Genomic DNA, 17,685 nt, shown 5'->3' on the forward strand with positions numbered 1-17,685 from the left:
TAGTAATAGCTACTATACATTTTATAGCTATTATATACGATAGCAGCTTTATTTGAATAGCCAAAAAGTAGGAACAACTCAGATGTCCTCTAATGGGTGAATGATATCAACTACATACCAAGGAATAAATAAAAAGGAATGAACTATTGAGACATGGGACAGTGTGAATGAATCTCCAGAGAATTATGCCAAGTGAAAACAAGCCAGTCTCAGAAGGTTACATACTGTACGATTCCATTTGTATAACGTTCTGAAAACAATTACATTATAGAAATGAAGACAGATTCTGGTTGCCAGAGGTTAAGGAGGGATGGAGTTGGAAGGGAAATGGGCTGTGATATCCTGGTTGTGATATCATGCTAGAATTTTACAGGATATTAGCACTGGGGGGAAAGGGTACAAGTGAGATTGTTTTTAGTTTTCTAGTTTTTTTTTTCTTTTTTTTGAGAGAGCAAGCCAGGGAGGGGCAGCGAGAGAGGGAGAGAAAAATCCCAAGCAGGCTCCAAGCTGTCAGTGCAGAGCCCGATGTGGGGCTTTAGCTCACAAACTGTGAGATCATGACCTCACCAGCTGAAACCAAGAGTCAGACGCTTAACTGACTAAGCCACCCAGGTGCCCCCCTGGGGGAGATCATTTTTTACAAGCATGTGTGCATCTATAATTATTCCCAAATAAGTTTAATTTAATTTAAAAAAAACCCCTCAAGAACCAAGAGCTGCTCTTTCTTCTGGGTTTGAAATACCCTTCCCACAGAGGCCGATTTAAAGAGCTATCACACTTCCAGAATTAGGGGAGAGGTGGTGAGTTGAGAAGGGCAGGAGATTAAAAAAAAAAAAAAAAAAAACACTTCCCACCTGCTTTGTACCCAAAATATCATAAAATGGAAAGTGAGAGCCAGAGAGACAGCATCTGAGAAGAAAGGAAATAACAGAGGTGTCTGAGTGTGAGCACACAGAGTATGTGCCATGTGGGGAGCCCAGGGGAAGCACCTCCAAGGGTATCTTGGAGTTAATAAGGGTTAGAGTTCCGAGGCAAGGAGTACAGGCCATTCAGTCTAAGGCCATGGGTCACTGTCACTGACCAAATGGACGTTCAACAGGTATCCATTTGCAGTTCACCAGATTTTTCCATAAAGTGTGTGGGTCTTGGATAAATATCCCCAGAGTGTTTTCCCAAATCTAATAAGAGTTATCATTTAGCAAACAGCCTCTATGCGCCAGGCACAAGACCACCTGCTTTGTAGTCCCTCTGCAAACCCTTGGTCCTGTCTGCAGGGCAGGGTGGCCGTCCCCATGTCCTGGCCTAGGACACCAGGCTTCAGGGCACAGCAAGGAGAACCAGGTCAAGCCCAGGCCTCTTGCCCCTGACCCTGTGCCTCTCCCTGTCTGGATACCCTCATCCACAGGAGCCGTCATGCTTCCACTGTGGGAGGACAATGGCCCCTGCAACACCACCCTCCTACCCCCAAGGAAGGAAAACAGCATTCAGCCTTGGGAGTCCAGGAGGTATTTCTGGGCCAATTAAATCAGAAAGGCTGTTATTGCTAATGTGTAATTGGTTTTAAAATCAGCAGACTTGTCTATCCCTGGATGACAATATTTAAATAGCAAAATGCCCATCCCGAGTGGTTCTTGTAAACCATGACTGAGGCCTTCTCCAGACGCAGCCGCCTTCTGTCAGTTCCCTCCTTGAAAGCAATGGCTCAGCTCTAATTGGCTGCTGGGGATAAATATTTACGGCGCTGTGTAAACAGAAGCATCTGCCCAAAGTCTGTTCACAGGATCTCCACGCAGCACCCAGGAAAGCCAGCGGGCTCCAGGGTGGGGGTGTGGGCTCTCTGAGTTGGCTATCCTTTTCCTACAAATTGACAAGTGCTGTAGTCTTCCAGACTCAGGGCAGAATGTCTAATTGAATTTCCAGACCAGGATAACAGTGTTGGACCTCCTGGGTTCAGGAAGGCCAAACCTTCAAGGCTGTGCAGGGAGGGAGGTCCTGAGAGGTTATGCATGACCTTCCTGAGGCCCCAAATCCCACCCTGCCTGCCGGGCCCTGAGGATCTCAGGCTTGGGGGACAGATGCCCTGATCCACCACTGACCACCTGTAAGGGTGAACACTACCTCAACCTGTTGGAGACACAGCCTCCTATGTTCTGTGGGGATGAAATCCCACCTCACAGGCTATACTGAAGACTGAAAGCAAGGGACAGAAAGGGCCCAAGATAAGGTCAGCATCAAGGTGGACCTCCATACATAGTAGCTGCTAATATCTGCAGAAGTTGGTCCCAACCTGAATTGCATTCAAAGGTATTTTAAAAATATAGATTCCTGGGACACCTGGGTGGCTCAGCTGGTTAAGCATCTGACTCTTTGTTTTGGCTTAGGTCATGATCTCACGGTTCATGAGTTGTAACCCTGTGTCGTGCTCTGCGTGGACAGTGTGGAAACTGCTTGGCATTCTGTCTCTCCCTCTTTTTCTGCCCCTCCCTAGCTTATATGCACTTTCTCTCTCTCTCTCTCTCAAAATAAATAAATACACTTAAAAAAAAAAAAAGAAAGAAAGATGTGGTCCAAGGCCATTTAAAAAATATATATTCAGATTCCTAGGGCACCTGGGTGGCTCAGTTGGTTAAGCATCTGACTCGGTTTCCGATCAGATCATGATCTCACAGTTTTGTGAGTTCAAGCCCCACATCAGGCTCTGCCACGCTTGGGCTCTGTGCTGGCATTGCAGAACTTGCTTGGGATTCAATCTCTCTCCCTCTCTCTGCCCCTCCCCTGCTTGCACTGTCTCTGTCTCTCTCAAAATAAATAAAGAAACTTAAAAATAACAATAACAAATTCCTTGGCCTCACTCCTATCTCCCTGCAAAATCCCTGAGACCCCAGAATCTTTTTTAAGGGTCTCCCTAGATGATCCTGATGTTGTTGGCCAGCCCCAGTCACACACACCTCAACCCACCTGGGCTTAGCCTCATGTCCCACTTGGCAAAGGAAGCCCTCCTGAGCTATGACAGGCAGATGGGTAAGGTCCCCAAATTCCCTCTGGACACCTGTTGGAGGCACTCCTTTGGTTTTATCCTGTCCACTTTTGTTCTAACCATTCTGCTTATTCCAGTCTCCCAAAAAGACCTCAGGCTTCTGTGGGGCAGTGATGGTCCTGCTGGGTTTCTTAGCTCTTGGACCCCCAGGAGGGCATTCTGTGTTGTCTGTTGATGATTAGGCTGAAGATAGAGATGACAATACACACACTTGTCTTGTAACATATTCTCAGAGATTTCATGTAAGAAGTGCTGGGGGAGTGTCAAGGGGGTGTGGAGACATGGGGTACAGAGAGAGAGCATGGGCTTTATGGCAGACAGCTGGCTCCACTGCTCTGTGAGCTCCACCTTCTCAATGTCATAGCAGAGGATTGGGTGGGGGAAACTGTGGGCTGGCAGTGGGAGCTGTCTTGGTTGGGAGGCAGGGTGAAGGATCAGGGTCCCGTTTTCTAAGGAGAGAGTTGATAAAATCAATTGCCCCACTGTGCCTCAGTTGACCCTATGACAATTCAGGGGCCGATTTTGTCTGAGCTCAGGTGCCTCCATCCAGGCCTCCACCATGACAAGAGGAGCTCAGCTTGGCTGAAGCCTTTTGTTAGACAGCACCTGCCTGGGCCCAGTGCCCATGGGCATTGGTCTCTGCCCAGGTCCGAGGAAGGGAGGTGGAGACCTTGGGACTTGGGCTTTCCATTGTGCTAGTTGTGATACTGTTGTGGGCCAATCAGATGCCCACCCCAGCTCCCACAACCACACTGGAACCAGGAGAGTACCTCCACAGAAGTTGAGGATTTGAGAGTGTTGTTTGCAATGATCACCACCATCCCTGGGAATCTCAGTAGCACTCCCATGCCATGAGTCCCCTCCATGGGCTCATTTTTCACCCCCCACCTCTCCCCCTTCCTGAACCCCTTATGACATCTGAGTAGTGATGGCTAGTCCCCTTGCATTCCCAATCTTTTCTGAAAGTGTTCTGTTCACCTTCTGCCTCAACAGGAGGGGGCACCCTCTGAGGGAAACACTTCCCTATGTCCTCTCACGGGAGACTATTTTCCTTCACACTCATGCACCCCAGTGCCAGGTGGGGTAGGTGGCTTTCTTCTCCCTGTTCCTGCTCCTGAACACGTCTTCGCTGCTTTTCATTTGGAGCCATAGCTATTAGACTTCTACCTTCCAACCCCCATCATTATCACCCCTCTGTTGCTGTGTTCCCCTGACTCCCTCACAACACCCCCTCATGCAGATCTGGGCTCCTGGTTCACCTTCTTCCTCCCCATAACCACTCCAGTCATCTTTCCTACAGCCTGAACACCTGTGCAGAGGATCCGGCCCACAGGGACCCTCCTTTCTCAGTCCCTCAATCTTCCACGTTTGACAGTCCAACCTTGGCATCCACTCCCACAATCACACCTGGGAGCTCATCACTACTGGAACTGATGCCTTTGAAGTCTCAGTCTCAAGCATCCCACACTCAGACCACACTCTGGACTTTCTGATTCACAAGGTCTGTTATTCCACACTCTGCAACATGTCTTATCTCACTGACCCCTAAAAATCATCAACCCCACCACCTATTTCCACTATCAATCATCCACCTTTGTTTTTTACTTCCCTCCTGTCATGGGCTGAACTGTGTCCTCTTGAAGTCCCCAAGTTAAAGTCCTAACACCCCCCCCAATATCTCAGAATAGAACTGTATTGGGAGATGGGGTCTTTATTGAGGTAGTAAAAGTAAAATGAGGTCCTAATCCAATATATCTGGTGTCCTCCTAAGAAGATATTAGGACTCAGACACATACAGAGGGAAGACCATGGGAAGACACAGGGAGAAGATGGCCATTGACAAGCCAGGGAGAGAGGCCTCAGAAGAAACCAACCATGTCCACACCTTGATCTCAGACTTCTAGCCTTCAGAACTGTAAGAAAATACATTTCTGCTGTTTAAGCTACTCAGGCTGTGGTACTTTGCTAAGGTGGCCCAAGCAGACTACTACACCTCCTTACTCATTTCAGATTCCAATACTGTAACTATTCCCTTGCCCTATCTTCCACCTCTCTCCCTTGGTTATATTCTCCTACCTTAGCTGAATCTGATGACCCACTTCTCTTTGCCTGAACCTGAGGAGCTGAACATTGTAAGGAAAAAAAATGCGAAACAATACTAATTAGTTTCTGTTAAAATGTATGGCCCCCAAGCCCTCAAATATGAGCTCAACACAGTCCATAAATCTCATCAAGTTTTCCAAGAGGCTATTTCTTGCATTCTCTTTTGCCTTCAGAACCCACCCTGCCTCTCTCAGCTCATGGCCATAGCTCTGCTGATCTGAGACTAGAAGCCACCAGTCAGGTACCTCCTCGTATTCCTACCACCACAGCTACAGACCCATGGACCACGGACCCAGCTTTCGGTTTTCCCGGTACCAACCAAAGCCTCTTATTCTCTGGGTTCCATCTCATTTTGCCTTTGCAAGAATCCCATGCCTCTGTTCATCTCTTCTGTCCTCATTAATGATTTCTCTTACCAAAGTACTTCCATACATGTGTGTACATACAATGATGCATTTGCCTCTCCTACTAAACACATTTTCCTTGACCCCCATCAACCCCCAGGAACAGCCCCATTTTTCTGCCTTTTTAATACCAAAATGTCTGAAAAGAGTCATCCACACTTAATTGATTCTACTCATTGACAGTGTCATCAACAATTTCTTCCTGCTGTTGGATCGCATTCATCAGGATGCAACCATTTGTTCTTCCTACTCCCCAGCCTGACTTTGGTGAAGGTCACCGATGACTTAGGGTTGCCAAACTCTGACTCCCCTCTTGTCCAGCTCTGCTTGGAGCCATCAGAAGCATTCCAAGTAGTTGGCCACTGCCTCCTTCCATTTGAATCTTTGTGACTCATCTCCTGGTTTTGCTCTTGACTTCATGGGCTGCTCTTTCTCAATCCTCTTTGTATCTTTCCCTACCTGACCTCCGAGGACCCATTCTGCTGTTTCTAGATGATCTCACCCAGGTCCATGACTTTAAATATCACTTATGTGCTGATGGCTCTCAAATTTATGTCTCTGTACTGACCTCTGTCTTGAGCTCCAGACACATAGATCTAATTTGACATCTTCACTTAGATGACTCAAGGCATCTCAAACCTGACACACTTAGAAAGGACTTCATTCTGCAGCCACTTCCCCAAACTGGTTCCCATCTCAGTGAATGGTACCACCATCTACTCAGTTGCTTGAATCAAAAACCTCGGAACCATTCTCTTTTCTTTTCCTCCTTGTTACTTCTACTTTGCAATATATCTGGACCTCACCCATGTCTTTCCATCTTTACTCTCAACCTTAGTCCAAGCTGCCATGATCTTTCACATCTATACTGAAATCATTTCCTAAATGGCTTCCCTCCTGTGGGTATGGGATGCTCCAGGGAGGGGGTCTCTGTGAAGGACTGGTTTCCTGCTGTGCAGATGACACAGTCAGTGCTAACCAGATTAATTGGATTTCCTAAGGGAAAGCGTGTGGGCCCCTCTTTTCTGTCACACTTCCCTCAGAAACAGCACTTCCATTCAGAAAGCCAGATCAAGTGCCATTAACAAATTAATTCCGATTAGCACAGCCCAAGCACTTAAACCTCAAGGCAATCCCGGTCAGTACTGCAGGGAGATAGCTTGGCCTGCTAATAAAGTGGAAACTGTATTGGAAGCAAAGGCAATTGTTTGATGCCTGTCTCTGTCCCTGGAGGGGAGGAGAGTGGGATCTGATTACACTATGGTCTCCTGAGGGAATTAACTCACTTCCCAATGACAAGTTATTAATTCCCCCATTTGGTGGTCAGGTCTGTGAGAATGGGGTCAGCTCTCACACCCTCCTGTGTCCCATGCATCCCCTGATTTAGGACTGAGCATTCCTTGGGTACCCAATAATTGAATGAAAAAGAATTAACTGGTAGGTAGGCAATAGGTCTAGGGCCTAGTATCATTAGTAACCCTTCATTCTTTTATTTAACAAATATCATTGGGGCCCAACTGTGTTTGGCACAGCAGATTGAAAAGTTAATCCAAACAGATGAGGCCTCTGTTCCCCTAGAACTCATAGACTAGGGGAGGGAGGCAGATAATCAGCATGCATCAAACAGATGAGATGCTGGTTTCAGAGAGTTACAAATGCAAACAAGGTAAGAAAATAGGACAAGGTGACAGAGTGTGCTGAGTTGGGGATGCACTAGGAGGGTCTGAGCCAGTGACACCTGAGCTGAGCTCTGGATGGTGCAAGGAGCCAGTTAACCCTGGCAAAAGAACTTTCTAGGGAGAGGGATCAGAAAATGTAAGTGCCTACTGCCCGAGACCCAGGCCCTACCACCTTTTCATTCTCTCAACACGTCCAGCATGGCCATCTTTGCTGGCTGGTTGGTCTCCATGTGGAACCAGGCAGGGCAGACATGTCTCTGCTGGGCAGTCGGCTTTGCCCACAGCCAGCCTGCTATCCCTCCCTCCTGCTCTTCTCACTCATGTCTAAGAGCTTTGCAAAATTCGCACCTCTTCCAATGAAATCTTTCAAAAGCTTCCCAGGTGGAAGGGCTCCCTCTCCTCGCTGAAGTCCCGGAGCACTTATTTGGTACCTGCTGTCTCTATTGCTTTACATGGGTAGTGCTGCCTTACTGTGTACCTGAATCTGCTCCCCCATGCCTTCCCTTACCCTGTCCAGTGAGCTGCTTGGGGGCAGTAGCTTCATCCTCTCTGCCTCTTAGACTTTCTAGGCCTAGCCCAGACCCTCAGCTGACAGATACTCAGGGAGTCTGAATGGACATCTGGCCAAATGAGAGCCCAAGGGGCAGATGGAGGTCCACAGAAGCCTCCCTTTTATTCCCCAGTCTCTAATAGAGGCAAAAAAGGAAAGCACTCCATCCAATTCCTGGGAATAAGGCTGGCTTTAGCTTTGAAAATTAGTTTCCGAAGGATGATTTAAAATTATTATGACTATTACCAGCTTTCTTGTGGGAATGCTTGGAAACTTTCATAAAAGCAGCAAGCCAGCCACAAGGATAGGTCAGCTTGAAGATGAAAAGTTCTAGGACTGAGAAATCACATGAAGGAAGCAGCCAACCATGCTCCCAGAGCTGCGCTCCATCCCAGATCTCCAGGTGACAGCTCTCCCAGTGACTCAGACCCCTAAAATGGGTACCATTGCTGCCCACCAGTAAAACACAACTGCTTAATTGTAGCCAGCCTTCCTCCAGCTCAACACTTCCGTCCCTCAATATTCCCAGACATTCAAGGATTCCAGTGCTCATCAGCCTCACCCAGGAAGCTAGAATATTGTCAGATGAAAAACGAGGTGCCTGTAACTTCCAGGTGCCTCAGCTGACTTTCCGTAGGGTCCTGAGTTGGAGGGAGGCCTGAGCTCCCCATGCTATGGCAAATGGGGATGAGGCATGGTGCCCAACCCTGGAGGAAGGAAAGCCAATGGGCATGAGGATGAGATGAGCGTGGAGACGCGCTGGGCACTGCTGCTAACCTTTCACGAGGACCGTCCTGGCCTCAGCCCACTCGCTCCTCCCTTCTGACGTCAGCAGGCCGATTGGAGGCAAGCGTTCATCCTCGTTGGAAGCCATTTTGACTATCTTTCTCAACTGAGTGAACAGATCCCCCTCACTGAGACGGCGGAAATTAATGACAACATCCAAGACAAAGAACTGTGGGGGAAACAGGTCAAACACGTCACTCATGGCAGCCGGCCCAAGGTGAAGGGCCTTCACTGAGCCTTCACACGTGCGTATAGATAGGGGATACTCAGGCTCAAGGTATGTGATGGTTCCCTGAAAAGTCACATGTTGGGGACCTATCCAAATGCTGTTGACTGGGCTGGACTCTAAGCTTCCCCAAATCAAAGTGGGCCAGATTAACCTTAGCTAAAAATAAAACCTGTTTCTATGGTTCCTACTTCATGTAAAACTATTATGTTTGTGGGGAATTAAGTATAAATTGGTACAATTGCTATTGGAGGGCAGTGTCTATCAAAACTGAAAATGTGCATACCTTATGATTCAGCAGTCACTCTTATAAATGCATACTTTAGCCTTAGGCTTGGAGAAACATACACTCTTGTGCCCAGATATGTGAAGCAGTGGCATATAAGCCTTATCTGCAATAGCAAAATGGTAGAGACAGCCTACGTGTTCTTCAGAAGGGGAACAGCTAAATTAAATGAGTTTATTTATCTAATGCATGTCTACTCATTGGTAAATAGGAATGAACTAGCTCTAGATACAGCTACGGAGATAGATCTCAAACACACTGGTGAGTGGAGAAAAAAAAGCAAGTCAGCAAATGATAAGCAGAGGAAGATTAAAATGGAAAAATAACACACAAAATGCTCTATCCCTTTGTGTGCACATATACAGGTGTACATGCATGTGCTTTGTATGTGAGACCTGTGAGCTATCATTAGTAGCTTTGAAGCCAGAGTCTTGGGCTTTGTGAAAGGTCTTATCTAGCCCCAAGTCAAGATCCCTTTTCTGCTGGTTGACATAAGTACCTGGCCCCATGTCCTGAGAAGCATACATGTGGCCGTTCTGAGCAGGAGCCCGAAGAGCATTTCTGAAATGGATGGATACTGCAGCACGTAGGGGCTGGGAAATGAGTTTGACTTTTGAATGAAGACGGAGAAAGTTTCTTGTTTGTGGCTAAACTGTCATGTGGGCTTCCAGTGGGAACGCTAACCTAGGATGGCAGACTTTCACTGAGCTCCTATCCTAGAAAATGTCAGATGAACCCAAGAAGAAAACATTGTAGCACAAATAGCAGGGGAATCCTGGGGGGTAGGTTTTTAGCAAAACCAACCACACAAACAAAAAAACAAAAAACCCCACCAAAACTCAAAAACCAAAGCAAACCCAAACAAAACAAAACAAAACCAGAAAAAAACCAAATCCTAAACAAAACCGCTTTTTGTCAGATGAAATCATGAGGTGGAGGCTCAATATACAGACCAAATCACCTAGTGGGCACTGGTAAGGGGTCAGGAGCCCTCATGCTAAGACTATCCCCTGGGGCCCCATGGGTCCTTGTTGGTTCCTGGAACCCAGTATGAAGACCTGAGCTGCAGGAGATGGGGCATTGGCCAGGCCTGGGAGTCCTTCTCAGCCTTGGACAGGCCACTCAACTTGTCTAAGTCCCATTTCCTCTTTTTTCAGATGGAGATTTCAAGGCCCCTCTGCAAGGTTACTATAGAACCAGGTGGGGTGCATACATGTAAGTGCCAAGCCTAAGGCCTGGACACAGAGGTCCCAATGGGCAGTCTGTTAAGCTGTCCATATGTCTGCATGTGGTCTCCAGGAAGGCCACAGCCTGGGTGATTCATGAGGAGTTGCTAAGGCCATGCAGGGTCTCAGTCCATCCAGGAAGTTCTTTTGAGTTGACCTGGCTGGTCAGGGCCCATATAAGAGCCCACATAAGTCATTCTCAATTGATGACTCTCCTTGTTCTTAAAATCTAACTCGTGGAGAGAAATGGGACTGAGTAGGAATCAAGAAACCCCACTTTGGGGTCATGCTGTCCCAGCTCACTGTCTGCCTCTGAGAGCGGGCTGAGCATGCCTGGTGAAATAGGAGTGGGTAAGTACTCATGCACCTTCCCCAAGCCTGAGATGCAGCAGAGAGGGGCAACTGACCTGGTTGCAGCAGGCCACAATGACATGCTCTGGCTCGGGCATGACACTGCTCTTCTGGGCCACCAGTGTGTCCTGGATGTGGCCAGGGAGGCGGTAGGAGGAGAAGAGCCCGTAGTATTGCTTCATACAGAGCGGCTGCCCTGACAGCTGGCCCTTGGCACAGTCGGTGGGGATGGAGTGACTGGAGAGGGAGAGCAGGGAGGGAGGCAGGGAATCAGAATTGCTTCTACTTGACTTGATTAGGCAAAGCAGGGCACAAAAACCAGAACTGCCTTAGGATTGTAGTAAGAGAGCTGGATTTCTCACTTTTTAAAGTAGTGGAGTGCCCCATTTCCAAGGTCCATGGACACCCTCAGGGTTTGCTCAAGACTCTGATAGTTTCCCTCACCCCTGCCTCAGGGAGCCCTGTGCCTTCGCTTCTGCTGATCTTTGCCTGGCATGCCTTCACCCCACCTCTGCACTCAACTAATTTGTTTAGGAAGACTTCCACTCCTTTAAGAGCCTACTCTTCCATCGCCTCTTCCAGAAGCCTTCTCTAAATTCAAGGTAGAAAGTTCTCTTTCTCCTGTGGTCTCAGCATATCTTGTGTCCTTCTTTACTTCCTCCCTGACCTTTTACTCCTCCTCCTCCTCCTCCTCCTCCTCCTCTTCCTTTCCCTACTCCTCCTCCTTCCTCCATCCCTCTCCCCCCTCCTTCATCTTTCTCTGTCTCCCCTTCCCTCCTTCCTTCTTTCTCTTCCCTCTTTCCTTCCTCCCTCCACTTCCTCCCCCTCCTCCTCTCCCTTCTCTCTGCTTCTATCTCTTTCCTCTGTCCTTCCTTCTTCCGTCCCTCTTCCTCTTCCTCTTCCTCTTCCTCTTCCTCATCCTTCTTCTCTCCTCTCTCCCTCCATCTCTACTTCTCCTCCCTCCCTTTCAGGTAACAAATGTTATTTAGCATTCCTCTGTGCCAGGCACAGGGGTAATAGTGGCTGGGATTATATCATTATATATATGATCTGGGATCTGGGATTATAGTGGCAAGCAAAACACGAGTCTCCTGTTCTAATGGGGCACAGGTCCTGGGATGTGTAGGTGGAGCACAGGCAATAAGCAGCAAGCTGATAGATGGGAAGGTTTTGGGTAATGAGACAGGGTAATAAGGACCAGATATGTAAGCTGAGCCTTGAGGGGAAGAGGCAGCCCTAAGAGTAGCTGGGACAGAGTGAGGGTAGGGTGTTCCACGGCCCTGCTGCTCAACGTGCAGGTGCCACACTGAACCATAGGAATCAGTGGGAGCTCTCAGAAACTTCTACAGCAATTTGATGGAGGAATTTTATGTCTATTGAATCTAGAGTAAACATAAGATATGTGGTTGTGTATTTTGTACCTCGGTATCATTTTTCTGCAAATTCATTTTGGTAGAGTGTGTGAGTGGGGGTGCATTTTAAAGAGATCAAGGAAGGAAAGTGCTTACCCTAGGAAGAGGAACCACTAATGGTTGGGTCAGCTGGGATAAAGGTTATCCTGATGCTGTAGGAGTTGGGGCGGGGGCGGGGGGGGGGGGTTGGTCCACCTGCTCTATGACATGAGCCAGGAACACAGAGCTGAAAAAGACAAGGTCTCTGCCCTCTGGTTGCTCCTTGACTAATGTAGCAGAGAGACAGATGACTTAACAGGCTGTGCCAAAACAGGGCTCTGCCCTTCCCAGCCTGGGCCCCATCCTACCTGTCCAGCAGGGTCTTGTAGCTGAGCACGCCAGAGATGAGGTTGGCTGCGAACCTGCAGAGACACATGAAGCCTTAAGTTCTCCTCTCAGGGGCTCAGGCCCCTTCCCTTTCTCCAACATTCCTCTCCCTCCCCTCCACCTCCTTTCTCCCAAACTCAAGGACCACCCTCCAGATGCCAGGCCTCAGTGGTACACTAATCTGATGGGATTCCTGCTGCCTGCCCACCCCCCTCCCCCGCATCATGCTGTCAGTCCTTCACAAGCCTTGGATTAAAAATGGTCCTGTGGAGATAACTGGGAGGAGGAGAGGAAAGCAGAGGGTGAATGAGAAGGAGGACGAGGAGGAGGAGGAGGGAGAGAAAACGAGCAGAGGCCACAGAGCAGGCAGGAGAAGGCTGGATGGTCAGGGGTGGGTTTTGCCCTAGGAAAGGCCAGTGCTGGGGCTGAACTGGACCAGTCACCTGGGTTTGGGGAAATCCAGTCTCCCAGGAAAAGTCAATTTCATTCGGTGCTAATGAAAATGAAAGTAAGTGCCAGGGGGAAAAGAGTCACCAGAGAACTGTGCCACAGGGCCATGTCATCTTAACTGCCCATGGGTGATGGCCCTGGCTTAAGGAGGAAAAATGTCCCCTTGTAAGCAGTTGGAGAACTGTTTTCAGCAGCTGCTCATCCATTTATCTGCATACTTCCTGCTGGCATGGGAGGTCCAGGCTTGCAGGCTGCCTGACCAGCAGTCAGTTGGGCTAGTCTCAGTGAAGAAGGAGGGGATGGAGGTCTAACTAGCATAGCTGAGCCCTGCCCACAGGCCAAGGTGGGCCCTGCCTCTTTTGTTTGGTTGGTTTTTCCTCTCTAAACTGTCCCGATGCTGTGCCACATTGGATTTGGCTCTAAGAGACTCCTGTAGGGAGACCTTTCCTCCCTGCCACATCCCTGTGTAAATCCCCCCCCCCCCCCATCAACATCAGTGGGCCCAGAGGCCATTCCCGTGGCTCAGTGAGCCCTGAAATTGCAGCAGATGGAAAAGGCTCTGGCGGCAGCAGCTGGCAGGAAGGAACCATTTCCACCCCCTTGGAGCCTCTGTTTAGATAGCCTGGTGCAGTGCATCCCAGTGACAAGCCCAAGACTCAAGTACTGGTAGGGCAGAGATGCATACCTCCTTCCAGGGCCTCAGCCAGGTCAAGAATGCCATGGGGACACCTGGGGGCCCATGACCTCCATTTACTGCCCACTCCACCTCAAATAAATATATTCCGAGGAAGACCCTGTGTTTGTCACTCATATTGTAGCCTCATCTAACCAATTTCCCAAACCCATGGCCTGGACTGCCTCTGTCTCAGAGGCATTTGGTCTCAGAAATCTCAGCCAAGGCACAAGCGTTGACCTTTCCTTCCTGCTACTGGAGCCAGGACCCCAGGCAGGCTCTCAAGCTGTGGATTCAGGAGCATGGTGGCCTCCTCACCTTAGCTGGTCATTTGTATCTTGAAAGTGCTGGCGGGCAAAGATCACAGCTGGACTGGAGTTTACAGGCAGGGCCAGGCGGTTATTGAGATACATGTCATTCAGCCAGTACTCAGACACCTGTTGGGGAAAACGGGAGGGGTGCCATTACCCCGCAAGGTCACACACGCCCCTCTGAACAAAGGCACCTTGCCTCGAGAGCACCCAGTCCCATCCTGGCAGGCCCAAGGGACAACCGAGACACTTTCTTGGACCACGGACTTTGTTCATTCATTCCGCAAATGCACATGGAGCCCTAGTGATGCGCTAGGGCCTGTGTGCTCTCCAGCCCACCATGACTATCCTTCATTTTTGCCCCATGCCATCCTTCTCTTCCATCCCAGTTTCCCATTCTGGGTGTTTGATACTTCATCCCTGTTCCCTGCCCATCTTTATGTGTGTCTTGTTCACGCTTTTCACCCTTCTTTGTTTCCCTGAACTTACCTCTATCTTCTGCCACCCCATCACTATCTGCCATCCCTGTCCCCCATCTGTCTCCATGTCTGTACCCTGTCTTTCCCTATTGCCCCATTTCTATCTCCTGCTGCCCCCATCCCTGTTCCCCTTCCCTATCGCCCATCTGTCCTCCATCCTTGACCCTGTCTGTCCCCCATCCGCAACCCCTAATGTCTTCTACCTGTATATCCTGTCTCTCCCCAGCACTCTATCTCTATCCCCATCTGTCCCTTTTTGGTCCCCATCCCTATCTCCCATCCCACATCCTGTCTGTCACTTGCTGTCCCCCTGTTTCTCCTCTCATCCCTATCCCTTCATCTGTCCATCTTTGTTACCTACCTGCCCCTCATCCAAATCCCTGTCTCCGTGTCTGCTCCCTGCCCCCCACCCTGTGGGTCCCTTGTCTGCCCCCACGCCCTAGTCTGCTCCCTCTCAGCAACTCTTACCCAATTGGCTGTCTTCTCCTGTCGTTCCAGGAGCTTCTGCTGCAGGGTCTCACCAAGGCCACCAGGGGCCCCAAACCGCTGCACGATGGCCTGGCTCCTCTTGAACTGTTCTTCAGGTACTAGGTGCTGCATGCACCGCAGGTAAGTGGCCAGGGTCTGCTGCAGTGGGGGCACTGGAAGTTTGGGCAACTCCTGGAAGAGAGAGTTCACCAACACTTGCTATGCCTGTTCTTGTGTGGGGTCCATGCCTGTCCGCGAGATGATCCCCATTGTGTGTCTCCATCTGGCCTTATCCTTGTTCTACACTCTGGGTCTTGCCTATTTCCAGGGCTCAGCTCAGCAGAATTATGAACTTAGGAAACTTCTATTTGTTTTTTTCTGGTACCCTAGTCCTGCCCCCATGAGGGGATAAAGTGTAGAGGAAAATACCTTGATGTTGGCACCAGACAGACCTGGGTTCATGCACTGACCCTGCTGCTGACCAGCTGTGTAATCTTAAGCAAACCACCTCACCTTTATGCCTCAGTTTCCCCTCCTGTAAAATAGGGATAATAACCTCCACCTCTCATAGGATCAAAGAGATCCTGTGTGAAAAGTGCTTTTAAATCACAAAGAATGGGTCTAAGATGAAACAGATCTGTTACTGATATTGGATACTTATCACTCTTAATTTAGAAATTGTTTCCAGCTGGGGCTTCAGAAGTCAGTTGATCTCTGGACCCAAAGGGTATAATACTAATGGAGAGATTTGGACAGGTGAAAGATGGTGGGAGGCATAGTTCAGAATCCTGCAAGTTGTTTCCTAAGAAGGTGACTCATGTCCTGGCTCCTTACTAAGCCCTTCCCAGTTATGAAAGCCGGGGAGCCCCATTCTGCTCCATGTGGGTACAGGGCGGGGAGGGAGAACAGAGAGTGCTGTGGATGTTCTTCCTATCTTAGCCTTTCTGAGCCCCAGCTTCCTAATCCATAGGACATAAATAACAATTCCTACCTGAGTGGAGCACAGACAGAATTAAATGAGAGAAACCACTGGCCCCAGATAAGCACATCATAAAATGTTATGATGTTACTGTCCCCCTCTAAAAGGGATTCCTAAAAGGAAACCCATAACTTCTGGGGACTCCCAAAGTGTGGAGAGACTCTGAATAGAACTCTCCACCAATGTCTCCCCTTTCTGGATGCCATGCTTCCTAATTTACCAGCTGTGTTCAGCCAGGGATCTCATGCTTGTGTTCAACCATGTTACGGCTGACCTGGGAAGGGATTTTCCTTCCATTTTCAGATGAAACTGAAGCCCAAAGAGTGGAGAAACTAGTCCATGGTCACCCAGCAATATGATAGCAGAGTTGGGACCTGAAATCAGTGTTCATCCAACATCCACTCTGCTCCTTCCTCCTAGATTGTTCTCTCCCTTCCTCCTTGGTCCTTTTTCCATTCCCTCCTTTTCCTTCTTCCTCACTAAGCTAGTTACGGTCAGAAACCAGGACTTTTCATATTACCGATAAAGTTTACAAAGTTGGCAGTAGGTAGTCACCTTCTTTCAGGGTTTTTTTTTCCCCTTGGGGTGGGGGTGACAGTGAATTTCCACCCCTGGCAGGCTGGGAGTAAAGGGGCCCATTCAAAGCTTGCCTCTGCTTTGCTCCTGCCGCTGCATGGGCTGAGGCCCTCCCCAAGCGGCCCTTGGCAGACAAGGACCAACCACGGGAGCCTGTGCTGATGAATGAATGAGAATCTTGCCTGCCTCATCCTGTCTTTAGAGCTCACTACTCTAGGGGGAGGGAGGAGCGTGTCAGAGCCAACTATGGGCTATCCTGCCCCAGGGAACTCTCAAGGACCAGGGTGGTCTGGGTAGCATTCCAGGTTCCTCAGCCCACTTCAAGAGAGCCAGGTCCAGACCCCCATCCAGCTGCTCTGGTTCCCCCTCCCCTGCCTTGGGGTCTGGAGGCCTGTCTGGTGGGTGAGTGGGCAAGTACCTGCAGAAAGCCAAGCCCAGCTGGTGGCCTTTCCAAGAGTGCCAGCAGGCCTGGCTGGGGCCCCAGCTAGAAACGGGTCACTCTTCCTCAGGGCTCTGACAGGGTGCTGGGACTCAGAGTTATGGGGAATCAGCGATGGGTAAAATGGAATGAGGCAGAAAATCTCTGCTCACATGTCGTAGCCCCATGGGGCTCCTCCCCAGACTCTCCTAGGCTTCTGGCCCACACCTCGGGCTAGTTAGAGGCAGGGAGGTGTACTAATGAGGGTCTTTGGACACTAGGGTCCCAGGTCAGTACACATTTCCTGGGAAGTTCATGTGAACCAGGCCCTAGACTGGACTTAGGGACAATGGAAAGAAAAGGCCTGCTCCCAGGGAAGCCACATTTCAATGGGAGGCACATGCCATGGCAAGACTCAACAACAGAGATGTTTGTGGGCTGCAAAAGTCAGGACAGACAACATGGTGAGCAACTTCATGGGTAGAAGCCTAAAAGTTCTGATTAGGATTTCAAATGAAGCCCTGGGTAAAGAAGTGGCAAGAAGACCAACTTAGCAGAGGGGCCAGCACTGCAACAACTCACAGACTAGATAAGCTGCTCCATCACTTAAGAAGGTAAGGAAGGAGGATGCCTGCCTAAGGAGGGGTGGCATTGTCTTAAACCAGTGGGGAAGATAGAGCCTAAGGCTCCAGGGCTGAACCAGTAACAGTAGCCAGGACTGGGAGGTGACCTGGCTTAAAGTAGAGAATTCAGCCTCACCCTAAGGCAACTCCACTAGGCTCAAAGCCATTGGAAGTGGAACTTGGGGAGGGGAAAAAGCCCTGGGAGAAGAGAGAGTACCTGGCCCAGGTCAAGGGCTCTTCCTGGCTTTGGGGTTAGGAAGTGTGGCTGTCAGAATTCCATCA

The 17,685-nt window shown here is 49.3% G+C and overlaps 1 protein-coding gene across 1 annotated transcript in view; it reads right to left on the reverse strand.

Moving 5' to 3' along the window:
- CHAT (choline O-acetyltransferase) overlaps positions 1-17,685 on the reverse strand; it is a 42,758-nt gene that overhangs the window by 24,826 nt on the left and 247 nt on the right. Inside the window, exons 2-6 of the mRNA XM_060642188.3 lie at positions 14,808-14,996; positions 13,868-13,986; positions 12,408-12,461; positions 10,705-10,885; positions 8,551-8,728 (exon numbers count right to left, since the gene is read on the reverse strand). Coding sequence (XP_060498171.1) covers positions 8,551-8,728; positions 10,705-10,885; positions 12,408-12,461; positions 13,868-13,986; positions 14,808-14,996 — 721 coding nt within the window. The remainder of the gene's footprint in view (positions 1-8,550; positions 8,729-10,704; positions 10,886-12,407; positions 12,462-13,867; positions 13,987-14,807; positions 14,997-17,685) is intronic.

This window comes from Panthera onca, chromosome D2 (genome assembly GCF_046562875.1).
Source record: "Panthera onca isolate mPanOnc1 chromosome D2, mPanOnc1 haplotype 2, whole genome shotgun sequence".
NCBI lineage: Eukaryota > Metazoa > Chordata > Mammalia > Carnivora > Felidae > Panthera > Panthera onca.